Source organism: Artibeus jamaicensis, unplaced genomic scaffold (genome assembly GCF_021234435.1).
Source record: "Artibeus jamaicensis isolate MK-2021 breed Jamaican fruit bat unplaced genomic scaffold, CSHL_Jam_final contig_354, whole genome shotgun sequence".
Lineage (NCBI taxonomy): Eukaryota > Metazoa > Chordata > Mammalia > Chiroptera > Phyllostomidae > Artibeus > Artibeus jamaicensis.
The window spans coordinates 10,229,153-10,248,047 of NW_026521803.1; the positions used below are offsets into that span (position 1 = coordinate 10,229,153).

General features: G+C 39.6%; 1 protein-coding gene across 2 annotated transcripts in view; it reads right to left on the reverse strand.

Annotated features, from left to right (window-relative positions):
• The window catches only part of OSBPL1A (oxysterol binding protein like 1A), a 211,983-nt gene extending 193,703 nt beyond the window's left edge, over window positions 1-18,280 (reverse strand). Inside the window, exons 1-3 of one of the 2 annotated variants that reach the window (XM_037134083.2) lie at window positions 18,195-18,280; window positions 1,995-2,099; window positions 154-276 (exon numbers count right to left, since the gene is read on the reverse strand). In XM_037134083.2, the coding sequence (XP_036989978.2) occupies window positions 154-274 (121 nt within the window). In that variant the 5' untranslated portion in view covers window positions 275-276; window positions 1,995-2,099; window positions 18,195-18,280. The remainder of the gene's footprint in view (window positions 1-153; window positions 277-1,994; window positions 2,100-18,194) is intronic. The other variant, XM_053664391.1, reaches the window with a different exon arrangement.
• Between the last annotated feature and the right edge of the window lie 615 nt (window positions 18,281-18,895).

The following is an 18,895-nucleotide window of genomic DNA, read 5'->3' on the forward strand; positions in this document are numbered from 1 at the left end:
TACATGCCCAGGTTGCAGGCTGGGTCCGCAATCAGGGTGCCCGCGAGAGGTCTACAATAGGGACAGTTTTTCTCTCTCACATCAATGTCTTTCTCCCTCTCTCCCTTCCTTTCCCCCTCTCTAAAAATCAATTAAAATCCAATCAAAGCTTACCTTTGCAATTAATATCAGCAATGACCTCATTCTTTTTCATGGTTTCTAACAGCCGTCTTACTTCTTCAGCATTGCCATTTCTCGCATGATGGAGAAGCTGTTGTTCAGTTTCTGTGTTCATTTCTATACCGAAAACATAACAAAACAAAACAAAATTGCTTTGATCTAAGAACATAATTAGCATTTTAAATACTACCTGCTAATACAAAAAGGGGAAAGAATCCTCTTTATTTTGCAGCTAGACACAACAACTAATTAAATCAGCTGCAGGACCAGAATTGGACTCTGAAAGGCGGCTTGCCCTTTGTATTCTTATTGAAGAAGTGCACTAGACGTCGGAGCAAGTTTCTTAACCTTCCAAAGCCTGTTTCCTCATCTGCAAAATACAACCAATTCCATGAGCTGTCGTGAAATTATGTCTATAAAAGCAGTCTGTCAAATACAGGTATTTTACAAATAGTTACTATTACAATCACTAAAGTAAAAATATGGCCATTCAAATAAAAATATTAAAGACTGAAATGTAAATTAACACATTCAAAACGTGCACAGAAAGAAATACATTCTGAATAGAATGTTTATCAAAATAAATTTTGATAAGGACCTGGACATGGCCATTACAAATCATTTCCTCTGTCATATTTTCTTATAAACTCCAAAACAAATATTGAGGACTACACAAGAATATAAAGCATATCTGTCAAAATGTTATGATCAGCAGCTCCCAAAAGAAATACTAATTCATTCTTATCAATATTCAAATAAATATAAATAAATCAAACAAAAATATGGGGTTTTGTCTACCAGATTAGCAAAAAAAAAAAAACACACACACACACACACACACACACAGTGTCTTCACAGACTGGAAAAGTACACTCTGACGCTCTAATAAACTGCTCACATACATGTAAATGCATACGATTTTTCATTTGTGGCAGGGGAAGAGAGAACTATTTGACAACGTTTTTCAAAGTTCATAATACACAGCACTGAGGGAAAATTCCAGGAAGATAGCAGCGCAGGGAACACCGGGACTCTCTCTCTAGCCAGACAACAAATGCCCCGGAGCTGTCCATGCGCACTGAGCTAGTACCAGCTGGAGCAGAAGATCGCTGTCCTGGGCTAGAACCCAAACCATGAGAGTTTCCAGAGCATCAACTGCCAGTCAAGTTGTAGGAGTAAAGGCCCCTCCCTGGGAGAAGATCAACATTTAAGGGGACAGAGGCCAGTGGCTTTAAGATCTGGTAGAAAGGACTAAGTGTAAAAGTGGGGACAAAAGAGGGTGGCAGCACTGAAACCGAGAGAGGGGAGTGTAGCAGGGGGCCAGACGGCTGTGCAACACTAAAGAAAGGGCAAGAATGAGCAGGACCTGCAAATGGCTGTTGACGGGGCCAGCAGAAAGCCACTGTTGCTCTCCAGAATTCTTTCAGTGGAAATGGCCTTGACAGAGAAGATTGGGGCAAATTGGGAAGTGAAAGTGGGCAACAGGGAGAGAGCACACCAAACTTCTTTAATGCAACTGGGTTCTGAAGAGCTGGTGATAGTTTCACTTTTGGAAATTAGCTAACTGGGCATGTCTATATTCTGTGGAGCAAGAGCCAAGAGAGTGAACACTTGCAATACAGAAGAAAGGATGCATGAGGGCGGGATCAAACAAGGTCCTAGAGGAGACTCAGCAGGTAGATGAAAAGCCCGAGTTGGTTACAATTTTCCTAAGAAAAGAAACAGATTCTAACCTACCACAAGATAGGATGGGGAGGGGGTGGTTGAGTAATAGAAATAGAATAAAGATTGTTTTGATTTTAAAATTGAGAGGGGAATGAGGCCAGGGCACATACCTCTAGGTTGTGGGTTCGATCCCCGGTCAGGTCACCTAAGGGAGGTGGTGACCTGACTGATGCGTGTCTGTCTGTCTGTCTCTCCCCCTCGTCCTTCCTCTCTCTCTAAAAAGCAATGAAAAACATGTCCTTGAGCGAGAATTTTTTTAAAAATTTCACCAAGACAGAAACACAAAACTTCTGTTGCTCTATGCCTAAATCCCACATGTATCCATTTTTAACATAGACACCTGTTTGATTACAAAATCCTCTTAAAGCAATTTGGATATTCTCTCCTTTTCAAAGCAATTTAACACCTTAGCCAACTAAGTTAGTCTATCTGCAGACTGAGCCAATTCTAAAGGCTGCTCCAACTGTAAAACTTGGGACTTACTCCAACAAGCAGTACCTTGAAAACTCATTCCAAAGTGCAAACGGGCACTGTCGACTCTTTTCCCTTATCAACTCTACTACTTCAGAACGGAGTGGCAGGGGTTGGGGGCACTGACACTTCCTCCCAACTCCCCTCACAAACAAATGTATTACATCATGTATACATTTAACACTTAGTCCTATGAACAATGATCTTTTTGAAGCAGAAACAGAAAAACTACATTTTTAGAGCAAATTAATTTCCCAGTGGCTCAAACACCATCAAAATAACGCAACTCCAAAAATAACTGTTATTTAAAAACCAAGTACACATCCTGAAGTGATATCAGTAGAATAAAATAATCCTTATGTTCTTTTAGCTATGCTACAAGTAAGTTACTAAGAAAGTGTTCCAAACCAAGGCATAAAAACATTCATTATAATTTCTTTATAACTAAAGGTCCTCTGCTGTCTCTGCAGACCTGAATATTCGGAATATACACTAGTATCTAAAACCTTATTCCTTCGTGGGCACCTAGGCAGCCAGCAGGAGCTGGGAAGGTTTCCAACGTGACAGCCACAAGAAGCTGTAGTACCCACATCACCACCAGGTCAACGTAATGGACAGGTTCTGTGACTTTACATGAAATGCAACACACAAAAAAAACAATTTTACCATAGGATAACTGATAGAAACAAGAGTTAAGTTACGAGGTGTCTCACTGTAATAATGAAATGTTATTTAAGAACCTGCTGTGTTGCCTTCTCTATCTCTAAGACCCTGCAAGGAGGCAAATCAATAAACACTTGCCTGAGAGCCTACCACGTTCCAGGTATTGTCCTAAACTTTGATGACACTTCAATAAATAAAACCAGGCCTTCCACTCAGAGAACCTGTGATGTAAGGAAGGTAAGTGTACAAATAAATTACTACCCACATTTCTCAAAAGGTCTCACTTGCCCTCTTTACCATCACCCTCACCCTTTAATAAACCCTCACATCTCTTTTGCCCCAGGTCAGTCTGTAGGTATTCATGTCGTCATTTCTTTGGCTCTGTCTACACTCCACTGCAAACTGGGTTTGAAATGGGTCCCATACAACATTCCTAGTACCCGGCAGGCTGCTTAAAACACAGTAAGAAATGAAATATTAATTAAATGGGCAGATGCACAAATGGATGAATGAATGTGGACTTACTGGGTTGGCTAAAAAGTTTGTTTAGTTTTTTTCCATAGATGGCTCTAGTAGCACACACTTGTCTTTAACTTCATTTGAAACAATTATGTTAGACTGTATCGTGACAGCCGTCATATCAGCATGCATTGAAAAAACTTAACAAATTGGTGAATTTTTGTGCAGCCATTTTAATACTGAAGATGGAAAAAGATACTCAACGTTTTCCACATATTATGCTTCATTATTTCAAGAAAAAAGCACAACTCGAATGCAAAAAAAAAGATTTGTGCAGTGTATAGAGAAGCTGCTATGACTGATTGAATGTGTCAAAAAATGGTTTGCAAAGTTCCTTCATACTACTGACATTTTGGCCAAATAATTCTTTGCTGGGGGGTTGTCTGATGCATTGGAAGATGTTTAGCAGCAGCCCTGGCCTCTACCTACTTGAAGCCAATAGCAGGAGATAACCGACATACTTGAAATATCCAAATCAATCTAGTTATTGGTGAAAATCGAAAAATGTATCTCATTTTATGGAAAAAAAAACTAAATGGACTTTCTGGCTGACCCAATAGCCCCTCGAGAACAGAGCCATCAAGCTTCCCCACAGGAAGGCCTAAAGGTAACACATTCGTTATGAGTGAATAAAATTAATGAAGTTTTTTATATGCCACAAGAAATAAATTAATACCAAAAAAGGAGAAATTTTATAAATACGCACTCTATGAGTATTTAGCATTATCACTACTATTTGATTTGATGTATCTTAAACTATTTAGTCTCTAAACAACAGTTACCTGTAGAAAAAATACAAAATAATCCAAACGTACATGTTGAACAGATTTTTTAAAACAGTCTTAAAAATCATGCGATCTTGTTTCAGAAAAGTGTTTTTGTCTCTGATGTTTAAGCCAAAAGAAAAAGACAAACAATCCCTTAATGCCACTGATCAGCATGGATCTGAGCCACACCCTATCAGTACACACAGTATTTTTCGCGATCACTTTATGTATTTTTTTCCAACTCCTCTTTTCACATTTATGCAATTCCGAGCTGTTTTCAGATTAATTAATAAGATTTTAATGTCCAAGAGAATGTTTCCAAGGAAATAACTAAACAAAAAACATTTTGAGCTTCAAAAACTGGGAGACTAGAGACCATTTTGCCTTATGTTTCCTCTCCTCCAAGGTCCACTAAAGAAGCTAGACTTCTAATCTTAAATTGTGTGCAAAACCCTGGCTGGTGTAGCTCAGTGGATTGAGTGTGGGCTGTGAACCAGAGGGTTGCTGGTTTGATTCCCGGTCAGGGCACATGCCTGGGTTGCAGGCCAGGTTCCCAGTGGGGGCCACATGAGAGGCAACCACACACTGATCTTTCTCTAACTCTCTTTCTCCTTCCCTTCCCTCTAAGAAGAAATAAAATCTTTAAAATAAGTAAATTGTGTGCAAAGCAAATTCATATTTTGTTATTTTATAAACATTGCAGGTTATCTAATTAAAGTAGTGCCCATACTTGATTGCTGGGGGGAGGGGGCTTTAGGGGACTAAGTGGTAATGAAAGAATATATAATATAAAGATTATACATCGCTTCTTGGCCTTTTGGCTAGGATCAAGTGTAAAGATTATACACACACACACACACAAATAAAGAAGTACCCATGCCAATAAGTCCTCATTCAATACAGTGGATAAATTCTGTGGCCCTAACAACTCTGAGATCTTGGCGGAGACTCTAAAATTTGTAGTTCAAAGGGCTATCATAACTTGTTGAATGTGGTCACAGGTCTATTATTTTATAATTTGAACTGCTACTTTACTATTCAAGTTTAACTTCTATAGAATCAAATTAGAAAATCCCTACAGAAGTCAACAATTTCTTGTAGACAACTAAGCCTTAGAAAATTCAACACTCAGAGCTATTTCACCTAAGTACCATAAATTCAAAATATTAAATGTATCCTTTGAGTTCTTAAAGGTATTTGAAAAGTTAAAAATTCAAGGCAATTCAGGCTAACTTTATTAAATACATATTACACCTAACTAGACTTCAAAACATCAGGAAAATATAGCAGTTCCTGAAAAATTAAACACAGAATTAAAATATGACCAGCAATTCCACTCCTAGCTGTACACCCAAAGAATTGAAAGCAGGGACTCAAACAGATATTCACACACCCGTGTTCACAACAGGCAAGAGGTAGAAGGAACCTAAGTGCCCAGTGACAGATGAGTACAAAAGCATGTTATATACATACAATGGAGTGTTATTCAAATTCTGAAATATGCTACAACACAGACGAACCCCATACATATTTTGCTACATGAAACAAGCCATGAACAACAAGACAGACATATTATTCCACTTATATGAGGTATCTACAGTAGAAAAATTCATATATAGAAAGATGATGGTTACTAGAAAAAGCTGGAGGAGAAAGGAACGGGGAGTCGGTGTTTAAAGTGGGCAGAGTTTCTAACAAGCTTTCCCTCCCCAACGAGAGGCTTATCTTTTGTCCATCCTCTCGTAAAAGTGGCAAGTTGGGCTGAAGAATACGGTTAACACAATATATAGTCTAAAGATCACCTATCTCCTCTCTACCGGCTGTGACTGTAAATATCATAAAAAACTCTTCTGCTGTCATAAACCATTTTGCCTCCTCCTACAACTGATTACACATACACAATAAAAGGAGTAGGTGGAAACGGAGAACATCAAGATACCTGAAGGAGTCTGCACCACTGAAATTCACAGGCATCATACCACAAAGGTTCACAGCATAAACCCAGCAAGTCAGAACAGATCAATTTTAGAAGCTGAGGCTAACAAGAAGAGTCTCACAAACAATGGGAAGACAAAGAAACAATCCCCAAACAAAAGAAAAAGCAGAGGCTTCAGAAAGAATGTTAGATGAAATAGAGGCTAATCAACTATCAGATAGTGAATTCAAAGCACTGGTAGTCACGAAGTTCAAAGAGCTCACAATAAGCTACCAAAAACTACAGGGGAGCTACAATGATCTCACCACAAACTATATCAACATGAAAAAGGAAATAGAAACTATCAGCAAGGGACAAGAGGAAATGAAGAATACAATTTCTGAATTAAAGAACACAGTAGATAGTTTCAAAAGTAGGATAGATGAGGCGGAGGATCGGATTAGTGAGTTGGAGGACAAAGTAGAAAGCATCTCACAGAAAGAGCAGGAAAATGAAAAGAAACTCAGAAAGAATGAAGAGGGATTAAGAGAAATACAAGACAATATGAAACATAATAATATCCCAATAATAGGGATACCAGAAGGAGAAGAAGAACAAGGGATAGAAAACATATTTGAAAGAGTAATGACAGAAAATTTCCCTAATTTGATGAGAGAAAAAGTCACACAAATCCAGGAATCACAGAGAGTCCCAATCAAGAGGAACCCGAGGAGGCCCACTTCAAGACACATCATCATCAAAATGGCAAAATTCCAAGACAAACAGAGAATCTTAAAGGCAGCAAGGGAGAAAAAGGAAGTAATATACAAGGAAGCCCCAATAAGGTTAGCTACTGACTTCTCAATGGAAACACTCCAAGCAAGAAGACAATGGCAAGAAATATTCCAAGTAATGAGAACCAGAAGCCTATGACCAAGGCTACTTTACCCAGCAAGGCTCTCAATCAAGATAGAAGGCCAAATAAAGAGTTTCCAAGACAAAAGAAGTCTAAAAGAATATGTCTCCACCAAACCACTCCGACAAGAAATACTAAAAGGACTACTTTAAGGAAAGGAAGGAAAAGTGAGAGACAGAGAAGAACACAGTTACAAAAATGGCAATGAATAAGTACCTATCAATAATAACCTTAAACGTAAATGGATTAAATGTTCCAATCAAAAGACACAGAATAGCTGAATGGATAAGGAAGCATGACCCACACATATGTTGCCTACAGGAGACCCACCTCAGGACAGAAGACCATCACAGACTAAAAGTGAAAGGCTGGAAACAAATTTACCAAGCAAACGGACAAGAAAAAAAAGCTGGGGTAGCAATTCTCATATCAGACAAAATAGACTTCAAAAAGAGGGCCATAAAGAGAGACCCAGAAGGTCACTTCATGGTACTCAAGGGAAGAATCCACCAAGAAGACATTAACATCATAAATATATATGCACCCAACATAGGAGCACCAAAATATATCAAGAAAATCTTAGAGGACTTCAAGAATGATATTGACAGCAACACAATTATAGTAGGGGATTTTAACACCCCACTATCAAAAATGGACAGATCTTCCAAACAAAATATCAACAAAGACACTGCAGCATTAAACAACACCCTAGAGGAAATGGACTTAACTGATATATATATAGAGCCCTTCATCCCAAAGAAGCTAAATACACATTCTTTTCAACTGCACATGGAACATTCTCAAAGACAGACCACATGATAAGACACAAAACGAGCCTCAACAAATTCAAGAAAATTGAAATCATACCAAGCATTTTCTCTGACCACAAGGGACTGAAATTGGAAACCAACCCCAAAGGAAAAAAACCCAAAGCACCCAAAAACATGGAGACTGAATGGTATGCTATTAAACAAGGAATGGGTCAAGAATGAAATTAGGGAAGAAATCAAAACGTTTCTGGAAACAAATGAAAATGAACTCACAACAACCCAAAACTTATGGGACACAGCCAAGGCAATCCTGAGAGGGAAGTTTATAGCAATACAGGCCTACCTAAAAAAGATAGAAACATTTCAAACAAACAACCTAACCCTACGCCTGCAAGAACTCGAGGAACAACAACAAAGACAGCCCAGAGCAAGCAGAAGAAAGGAAATAACCAAGATTAGAGCAGAACTTAATGACATAGAGACTAAAAGTAAAATTCTAAGGATCAGTGAATCCAGGAGTTGGTTTTTTGAAAAGATAAACAAAATAGACAAGCCTTTAAGTAGGCTCATCAAGAAGAGAGAGGACTCAAACACAATCAGAAATGAAAGAGGAGAGATTACAACTGATACTACAGAAATAGAAGGGATTGTTAGAAATTACTATGAAGAACTATATGCCAAGAAATTTGAAAACCTAGGGGAAATGGACACATTTCTAGAAAAATATAATCTTCCAAAACTTAATGAAAAAGGAACAGAAAAACTGAACACACCAATAACAGCAAAAGATATTGAAGCAGTAATAAAAAAACTCCCATCACACAAAAGCCGTGGACCAGATGGGTTCACAGGAGAATTCTACAAAGCATTTAAGGAAGAGCTAACCCTATTCTTCACAGACTATTCCAAAAAATCCAGAAGGATGGAAAACTCCCAAATTCTTTTTATGAAGCCAGCATCATCCTAATTCCAAAACCAGATAGAGACACAACAAAGAAAGAAAACTTCAGGCCAATATCGCTGACAAACATAGACGCTAAAATCCTCAACAAAATATTGACAAATCGCATCCAACAATATATCAAAAAGATCATACACCATGACCAAGTGGGATTCATCCCAGGGATGCAAGGATGGTTCAACATTCGCAAATCAGTAAATGTAATACATCACATAAACAAAAGCAAAGACAAAAACCACATGATCATATCAATAGACGCAGAAAAAGCTTTTGATAAGGTACAACACCCATTTATGATAAAAACACTCAGCAAAGTGGGAATAGAGGGAGCATTCCTCAATATAATAAAGGCCATATATGAGAGACCTACAGCCAACATCATACTCAATGGGCAGAAATTAAAAGCTTTTCCACTAAGATCAGGAACAAGACAAGGATGTCCACTTTCACCACTTCTATTCAATATAGTTTTGGAAGTTTTGGCCACAGCGATTAGGCAAGAAAAGGAAATAAAAGGCATCCAAATAGGAAAGGAGGAAACAAAACTGTCACTGTTTGCAGATGACATGATAGTGTACATGGAAAATCCTATAGACTCTACCAAAAAACTGCTTGAACTAATTAATGAATTTGGCAAAACAGCAGGATACAAAGTCAATATCCAGAAATCAAAGGCATTTTTGTACACTAACAATGAATCAGCAGAAGCAGAAATCAAGAAAAAAAATCCCATTCGATATAGCAAAAAGAAAAATAAAATATCTGGGAATAAACCTAACCAAAGAGGTAAAAGACCTGTATGCAGAAGACTACACAGCACTGAAGAAAGAAATCAGAGAAGATACAAACAAATGGATTTCCAACCCATGAACAAACAATACCTTGTTCATTGATTGGAAGAATTAACATCAAAATGTCCATACTACCCAAAGCAATATACAGATTCAATGCAATACCTACTAAAGTACCAATGGCATATTTCACAGACATAGAACAAACACCTCAAAAATGTATATGGAACCATAAACAACCCCAAATAGCAGCTGCACTTTTAAGAAAGAAGAACAAAGTAGGAGGGATCACAATACCTGCTATCAAACTGTATTACAAGGTCACTATAATCAAAACAGCCTGGTACTGGCATAAAAACAGGCACACAGACCAATGGAACAGAACAGAGAGCCCAGAAATCAATGCAACTCTCTACAGTCAATTAATATTTGACAAAGGGGGCAATAACATAAAATGGAGTAAAGATAGCCTCTTCAACAAATGGTGTTGGGAGAACTGGACAGTTACGTGCAAAAAAATGAAACTTGAGTACCAACTTACACCATACACCAAAATAAATTCCAGGTGGATAAAAGACTTAAATATAAGCCATGACACTATTAAAGTTCTAGAGGAAAACATCGGCAAGAAAATCTCAGATATTTCACACAGCAACATTTTTACTGGTATGTCCCCTAGAGCAAGGAATATAAAGGAAAGAATAAACAAATGGGATCTCATCAAAATAAAAAGCTTCTGCATGGCTAAAGAAAACAGTATTAAATTAAAAAGACAACCAACTGCATGGGAAAACATATTTGCCAATGATACCTCAGACAAAGGTTTAATCTCCAAAATATACGAAGAACTTACATGACTCCACTCTAAGAAGACATCTAACCCAATTAAAAAATGGGAAAAGGACTTGAACAGACACTTCTCCAAGGAGGACATACAGAATATCCAGAGACACATGAAGAGATGCTCAATATCGTTAGCTATCAGAGAGATGCAAATTAAAACCACAATGAGATACCACTTTACACCGGTCAGGATGGCTATCATAAAAAAAGCAACAAACAACAAATGTTGGAGAGGTTGTGGGGAAAAGGGGTCCTTAGTTCACTGTTGGTGGGATTGCAGACTGGTACAACCATTATGGAAAACAGTGTGGAATTTTCTCAGAAAAATAAAAATCGACCTGCATTTAGACCCAGCAATTCCACTGCTAGGATATCCTAAGAATCCTAAAACATCAATTTCAAAGAACCTATGCACCACAATGTTCATAGCAGCACAATTTACAACAGCCAAGAGTTGGAAGCCACCTAGGTGCCCATCAGCAAATGAATGGATCAAAAAATTGTGGTACATATACACAATGGAATTCTATACTGCAGAGAGAAAGAAGGAGCTACTACGCTTTGCAACAACACGGATGGAACTGGAAAGCATTATGCTGAGTGAAATAGGCCAGGAGTTGAAAGACAAATACCATATGATCTCACCTTTAACAGGAAGCTAAACAACAAAACGAACAAGCAAGCAGAATAAAAACAAAGACACTGAAATAGAGAACAAGGGGACAGTGACCAGAGGGGAGAGGGAAGGGAATTTAAGGGGGAAGGGGGGAGGGATTTGGAGGAACAAAAGTGAAGGACACAAGGACAAGAGCTGGGGGGGTGGAGATGGGAGGTGGGGAGCACGGGGTGGGGGGGGGGGCTGGGATGGGAGAAATAGACAAAAAACTGTACTTGAAAAATAACTAAATAAAAAATTTAAAAAATTAACTTCACCAACACCAAAAATAAATAAATAAATAAATAAATAAAGTGGGCAGAGTTTCTGTTTGAGATGATGAAAAGTTCTAAAGGTGGATGGTGGTGATGGTTGTACAACAATGTGAATGTACTTAATGCCACTAAATAATACATTCTAAAATGGTTGAAAAGACAATATGATGTCATGTGTATTTTACCACAATAAAAAAAAAAGTTGGGGCTTCTGGTCAAGACCACAGGTTAGGCAGACATGGCTCACCTCTTTGCACAACCACAACAAAATTACAACTAAAATACAGAACCACTGCTCAGAACTGACAAAGTGAGTTGAATAAAAATTTGACAACTACAGAATCAAAGAAATCACATCCATCCAGACTGGCAGGAGGGGCACAACATGGAGAGGGCTGGTCCCATACCCACGAGTAGTGGATAAAATTCAAAGGGATATCTGCAGGGCAAGGAGTCCCAGCCCCATATCAGTCTCCCCAGCCCAGGATTCCAGTACCGGGAAGGTAAGTCCCTACAATTGCTGGCTGCAAAAACCAGCGGGGATTGAGTCAGTGAAAGAAACTGATGAAGTCCCAAGCAGTTCCTCCTAAAGAACCCACACACAGACTCACCTAATCAGACTCACTCCCTCGGGGCTCCAGAGCCTGGGTGGCAGCTTGAAAGGCACTAGTGGTACCACCCAGAAAGCCCCAGGGACAGCATACCTAGTGGACAGCTACAGACCACATCAGCACCACCACTCTGCCTCTACACAGCTGATCCTCCATGGAGGGTGGAGGTTGGTGGTAAGTGGTCACAGGCAATCCTTGTTGGGAACCGCTCTGCTTGGTTTCAGGAGTTGTAACTGCCCCCCATGGCTAAGGCTGAGTGAGCGACCTCCAGAATGCAAGCCACTAAGGAGACAAAGCTTGTCTCTGGCAGCAACGCTGCTTCTGCTTCATCCCCTGCCCCCAACAGGTGGTCAGACAGTCCATGACAGGTAAGACCCCTCAGAGGAGGGGCAACCTAAGCCAGACATAATCACTTGGGAGGCCATCATGGAAGGACTCAGGGGCTGCAACAAAGAGGGAGTGATGGACCCTCACTGCCCAGCTATTCTGACATAGCCCAAGTCCCCATGTCCTCTGGGAGAAGCGCTTCCTGGCTCAAATCCACTTAAGCCTGAAAACCTATGATGGGGGAGGCGGTACAGCCCCTTGTCAGCTAGAGCAAGATCTGGGGTGATTGGGCATAAGAAAGAGTTCCTAAAGTCCTATGAAGCTTGCTTTGCTAAGAGTACTTTCATTCTCATGATAAGGGCCCAAGCAGGAAATGAGTATGTTTCCCAAAGTTTCTGCAAAACTCTCTTCCTGACAGACACTGACTCAGACTAAGCCCTCAGATTTCTTTGAAATGTTATCTACTGTTTGATCCTTACCGCCTGTATTCCTGTATATTACAACCCAATAAAAGCCATTGAGGAAGGGGCTCTTAGCTTTTCTCCTCTGAGAGATTGGCCACCTCTCCCCCCCAAGCAGATCATGTCTTGGTAGTTTCACTTTAATCTGTGGTGGACAGAGGGGGACTTTGCAGGCAAAGTTGCCCCCATGAATCATTGCAGCTGACTGGCCTGGGTAAATCCCTCCCATTGACCTGCCAACAGCAACCAAGGCTCAATTACAAGATGAGGGTGTACTCAGCCTACACTAAGGGCTCACCTCCAGTACCCAGCTTGGGTGATAGAGAAGGTTGTGCCACTGGACCCTATAGGACACAACTACTATGTTAGGCCACACTACCAAGGCACAGAGTCAAAGCAGCTCTACCTAATACATAGAAACAAACACAGGGAGGCTGCCAAAATTAGGAGACAAAGAAACATGGCCTAAATGAAAGAACAGATCAAAACTCCAGAAAAAGAGCTGAATGAAATGAAGATAAGCAATCTATTAGATGCAAAACACTGTTTTGCTTTCAAGCAGAACACTGTTTATAAGATGCTCAAGGAACTTGGTGAGGACCTCAATAGCATAAAAAAGATCCAGTCAGAAACAAAGCATACACTAATTAAAAATTTACAGGGAAACATCAGTAGAATGTATGAAGCTACAAATTAAATGATTTGCAACATAAGGAAGCAAAAAACAACCAATTAGAACAAGAAAAGACGAGAATCCAACAAAATGAGGACAGTATAAGCAGTGTGTGGTACAACTTTAAGCAATCCAACGTTTGCTTCATAGGGGTGCTAGAAAAAGACAAAAAGTAAAAAATTGGAAATCTATTTAAAAATTAATGAAAGAAATTTCCCCTAATTTGGTGAAGGAAACAGACATGCAGGTCCAGGAAGCACAGAGAGTTGAGGAAGATGGATGCAAAGAGGCCACCCCAAGATACACCAATTAAAATGCCAACAGTTAGAGTTAAAGAGATGGGAGGGAGGCTGTGGGGGAATGGGTGAGAGGTGAGGGGATTAAATGTACAAACAGGTAGCCACAAGGATGTAAAGTACAGTTTGGGAAAGGGAGTAGCCCAAGAACTTACACACGTGACCTGTGGGCATGAACAAGGGAGGGGGGATTACCTGAGGGAGTGGAGGCTGCTGGGTAGAGGGGAGCAAAGGGGGAAAATCAAGACAACTGTAATAGCATAATTAAGAAAATATAATTTGAAAAAAAAAGTCAGGAAGTATGGGATATATGGCTCTTACAATTGCCAAAGCCAAAAGGAGCCTAATTATTCAAAAACTGTTATAATTATAAGTTGTGATTATTTTTTAAATTCTCAGATACTGATTTTACCCTTGGTATTACATTGAAGATTTGAAACACACTGTATACTGGGAGTTTAAATCATGAGAAAAATTAAATGCATTTATAAACAAATACATATTTTTTTTAAGATTTATTTATTTTTACACAGAGGGGAATGGAGGGAGAAAGACAGGGAGAGAAACATAAATGTGTGGTTGCCTCACCAGCACCCCCCACCAGGGACCTGGCCAGCCATGTACCCTGACTGGGTAACAAATGGGTGACCCCTCGGTTTGCAGGCCAGCACTCAATCCACTGAGCCACACCAGCCAGCGCACGAATACATATATTTTACAAATTAAGCTTAAAGTTTTAAAAATCTATAGTGTGCTTGGTTAGCACTGTATTCCAAAGCAGCAACTAGCTGCTCACTGCGGTGGAGTTTTTCCAATATTATACTGTATTAATATGAGGAAAATATTAAAAGTTAAAGTAACTATGTAAAATCATGGCAACAGCAAAAAAATAAATTTTCTTCTCAATTATACCTGTTCCTAAAAACGGTAAGTTCTCTAACAGGTGTATGGGTGTATACGCACATCACATATGTGTATACATAAAAAACTAGGACATTTGTGATAACACAATTTAATGCATTTTGTTTTAGAAATTCTACATTAGCAGGCAGATTCACATTTAACCCTGATTTTAGACATGAAGAAACTGAAAAGTACAAAGGTAAATTTACTTGCTGAGTGTTGTATGGCAGTAAGGCCACAATTAGAATCTAGAATTTTTAATCAGGAGGTGAAATAATAGCAATGCTATCCGTTTCATAAAACTCAAACCAGCCTCTAAAACTAAATGCTGCTGATCCTAGTTTTTGTGCATGACTGAGCACTGAGGAAGTTGACTCTGAACTATGACTTGAACCCATTTTAAGAAGCTTTATTTACTAACTAAAATGACATATCCAAAACATGACAATTTAAGGAAAACAGAAGCAAATTATAAAGTCTATTTTAGGAAACACTCATTCTTTCTTTTAAAAATAAAACATTAAATTAAAAATCATTTCATTTTTAATTCAGTGCAACTTTTCCTCTAGCTTCCTTGAAGAGACTTTGTGCCCAGATTAAGAGCCTCATCTCCAATGGGCTAGAATTGTGTGTTTCATACTACAGTTAACAAACCATTGAAGTCAAGGCAAAAATGTTTATACCGGGTTATTATTCACTTTGCATTAGACATTTTTACCTTACCTCCTCTTTCATACTCGGCACACAGCCGCACTGACTCGGACGCCAAGCACGCAGTTAAAGAACAATCCTACTTGCTGGACATTTATCTTTTATCTTTTTTCAGTTGAAAATTCGAATATTCCTCAAAATTGGTGAATATTAAATAAGCTTTGTGGCTTTGCTTTATGAAACTCTTTAACCTTAGATTGCTATACATTTTTATCTGCTTCAACAACCAAGAAGTAACCCTTAGACACACTCCTGATTTGAATTTCAACCTGATTCTGAACGCTATTAACTACTATTTCAAAACAGGTGGTATCCATAAAAGCAAAGGGCAGAAAAGTCCACAAATTACATAAATCTAGTTTGGGGTAATAAAAATACTAAAAAAGTTAAATGTTACATTTTCATGATGAAAGTCATTAAATTTTAGACAACATGTATTTAAAAGTTTCCCATTTTTATTTCACATTTGAAAACTATCTTCCAAACTAATGTATAATACTGACCAGTTACACACCATATACCCATAAGTTTCTCTTTAAAGGGAGACTTTAAAGAAAATAATAACCATGTGGTTACTTTCCACTGTCATATGATAGGAAAATGTACTGGTAAAAGACTGCTTTCACTATACAGCAATTTCCTATTTGCCAGCTAATGAATCCAAGAACTCAGATACAGTAAGTGACCTATTACAACCTCTTACTGAAAGAATTAAAACTATATCTTTTTGTTGTTGTTAAAACTATTATATTTGCCTGCCTTATTAGTGGGCGAGGTCAGGTAAATAAGAAAAAAACATTTCTAGGAATCGAAAACATCCTATAATTATATGGCATTATGATCATCAATATATGCCACACAGAATGCATAACTATCTTTCTGACAACTCATTAATGAATTCTGGTGAAATTATATAAGCTGGAGCCTACTCCACTAACACCTGATCTCTTTCTACAACGGGAAAAAAATTACTAGTCATCAATAAAGTTCTAATTACCATCAGGCTTGGCCTGAAAAAACTGACAAGGTTCACAACCACTTCAAATTTCTCACGTGCAACTTGCTACCGTAGTCTCTCGCCTCCATGTGTTACTAGTTAAGCTGATTTCTAATTTCTACTGACCACTTTTCTCAGTGACTACATATAATGTACAAAATTCACTTTCTATCAATATCAAGAGGCAAGAAATTGCCATGACACAGAAATGTGATATAGATGTATCTCTATGCCAAATAAAGACACAAGGAGAAATTATTTAATTTAATAGACATTGCATTATGTCATTGCTCAAGAGAAACTGGCTGTATTCTTCTACTTAATTGTTGGTTGTAAACAACTTATCATTTCCTTTGTTTTAGGGGGAAGAGTAGGGAGCAATGTTTTTACACAAGTAACATCTACTTGCTCTGAATTACAGGTGTAAATACTGCTGGAATAATACCTGCAAGACATCTGCCTCCAGAGACAAGAAATTGCCTCCACCACCAAGAAATTAAGCCACCACCACAAATTTCTGCTGATGAACAAGGAGATATTTAGTAAGTGTCATCTGATAAGCAGACTTTGGCAAAACCCTGTACTGAGTGAGATAGGACAACTGCTTCAGATAAATCTACTCAACTTACAACAGTTAATTTCTAATTTTAATATCAATTGCTATGCCTGGGAGAAAAGGACATATATAATAGTTACCTTTTAAAAGGAATGTTACTAACAGTTTTCTCCCATTTCCTCTGTAAACTGTAGATTCAGTCCATAGTTTAGAACTAGTAGATGCAAAGAGTGTGTATTTTGTAACTATTCTATAATTAATACAGAGATCTTCACATTTTCAGCTGGGTAATTCAGAAAATAAACCTACTACACTGGCTAGGAAAAATGTTACTGTATCATGGTTAGAATGTAAATACAGCTCACCCTAAAAAAAAAAAATCAACAAAGTATTTTCTAAATGATGGCTGAAGGGGTTAGGCTATTCCGAACTGTATATCCATAATGCATCAACTATCGTACAATGCTAAGGCTTAAGTTTTCAGGGAAAACCCATCACTGATTTTAAAGCTGATTTAATTATATTACTGACTATCCACAAAAGCCTAATGGCTAAATTTGCAACATTCAGCCTTAATTAAGCTAAATTAGTATCAAAATACCAACAGTTCTACTTCACAATACAGTCTGCATAACACCACAATGTTGGCAACTGAAAACTAACATTAACAAAATCAGGAAAACCCTGTCAATCAATAGGCACACCAAGTTAATGACTCTTTTCTATTGTGCTGCTGCAATCTTTCATATTGTTTCTCAATCCCTTTGAGTCTTTCATGCTTGTCGAATTAACCACTTTGTACACTGTGAGAACAGTCACATGAACAGCTCGTGACTTCCACTGCGAATCAGTCCTCCTCACGTTAATATGACACTAAAAGTTACGATGCACACATCAAAGTACTACAAAAAAGCACGCAGCTGATGACTTAGTAGGGGACGCATCTGGCACCAGCGCCAGGTCGTAGCAACGCGAGTGGAAGTGCACAAATGCCAACATCTTGCTACTTTAAAAGTAGCTTCCTAACTTCCTAGCAGCTCTGAAGCACCCAGCTGCCGCCAGGAAGCCGAACCCTGTCTTGGAGCCCAGCATCTTTACGCCAGTGCTCGGACCTTCCTCGGAGACTCCCGGGAGACCTGCACGCTCCCCCTGCCAGGCGCAGACAGACCTCCCCCCAGCACCAGGCAGGGTGGAACCCACCCGCCTGGAAACTGGCCTCGGAAACTGACCTACGCTGTCACCCGGACTACCAGAGCTCCCGGTATGGGGGCCACGACCGCAGGCTTCCTGTCTGCTCGCCCCACGACGATGAAGCAGAGGTCAACCGGCTCGCACTCTCGAGGACTCAGGGCCCCGGGAAGACACACGCTCCCGGATCCCAGCGCCAGGCACCGAGTGGAGCGAGAGGTAGCTGAACATCGTTCCGCGAGGTGGTGGCTCCGCCCCTCCCCGCAGCCAGCTCCACGAGCGCGCGCGCCCGCGCCGCGTAATTTGCGCAGGGCCGGTGCGGCACGTGACCGGCTCGCTGGCCTCGCGGAGCGCGCTCCCGCAGCCCCGCCCCCAACATGGCACGCCCCGCCCCCCGTCCGCTCCAGTCCCTCCTGGACCCAGGAAGCCGTTTCCAGGCTTTGCCAACGGCTGAGAGGCGGAGCAAAGCCTCCGCGCTCCTCCCGTGATACTACAACCCGAAAGAAGAGACCGACCCGTCGCGGAGGACACAGATGATTTCGCAGAGGAGTTGTGGCGGGGAGAGGCAGGCCCGGCTTCCCGCGTCAAACCGAAGGAAATATAAATACTGGGTTAATGCTCTGGAAGTCTGGTATTAAACAGATACATCACCCAGCTGCCCAGATTTGTTTTCTTTTCTGCTTTGGTTGCGATTTTACCCATGGGAATTTAATTGGCAGAGTAAATTAGCTACGCCCTTTTT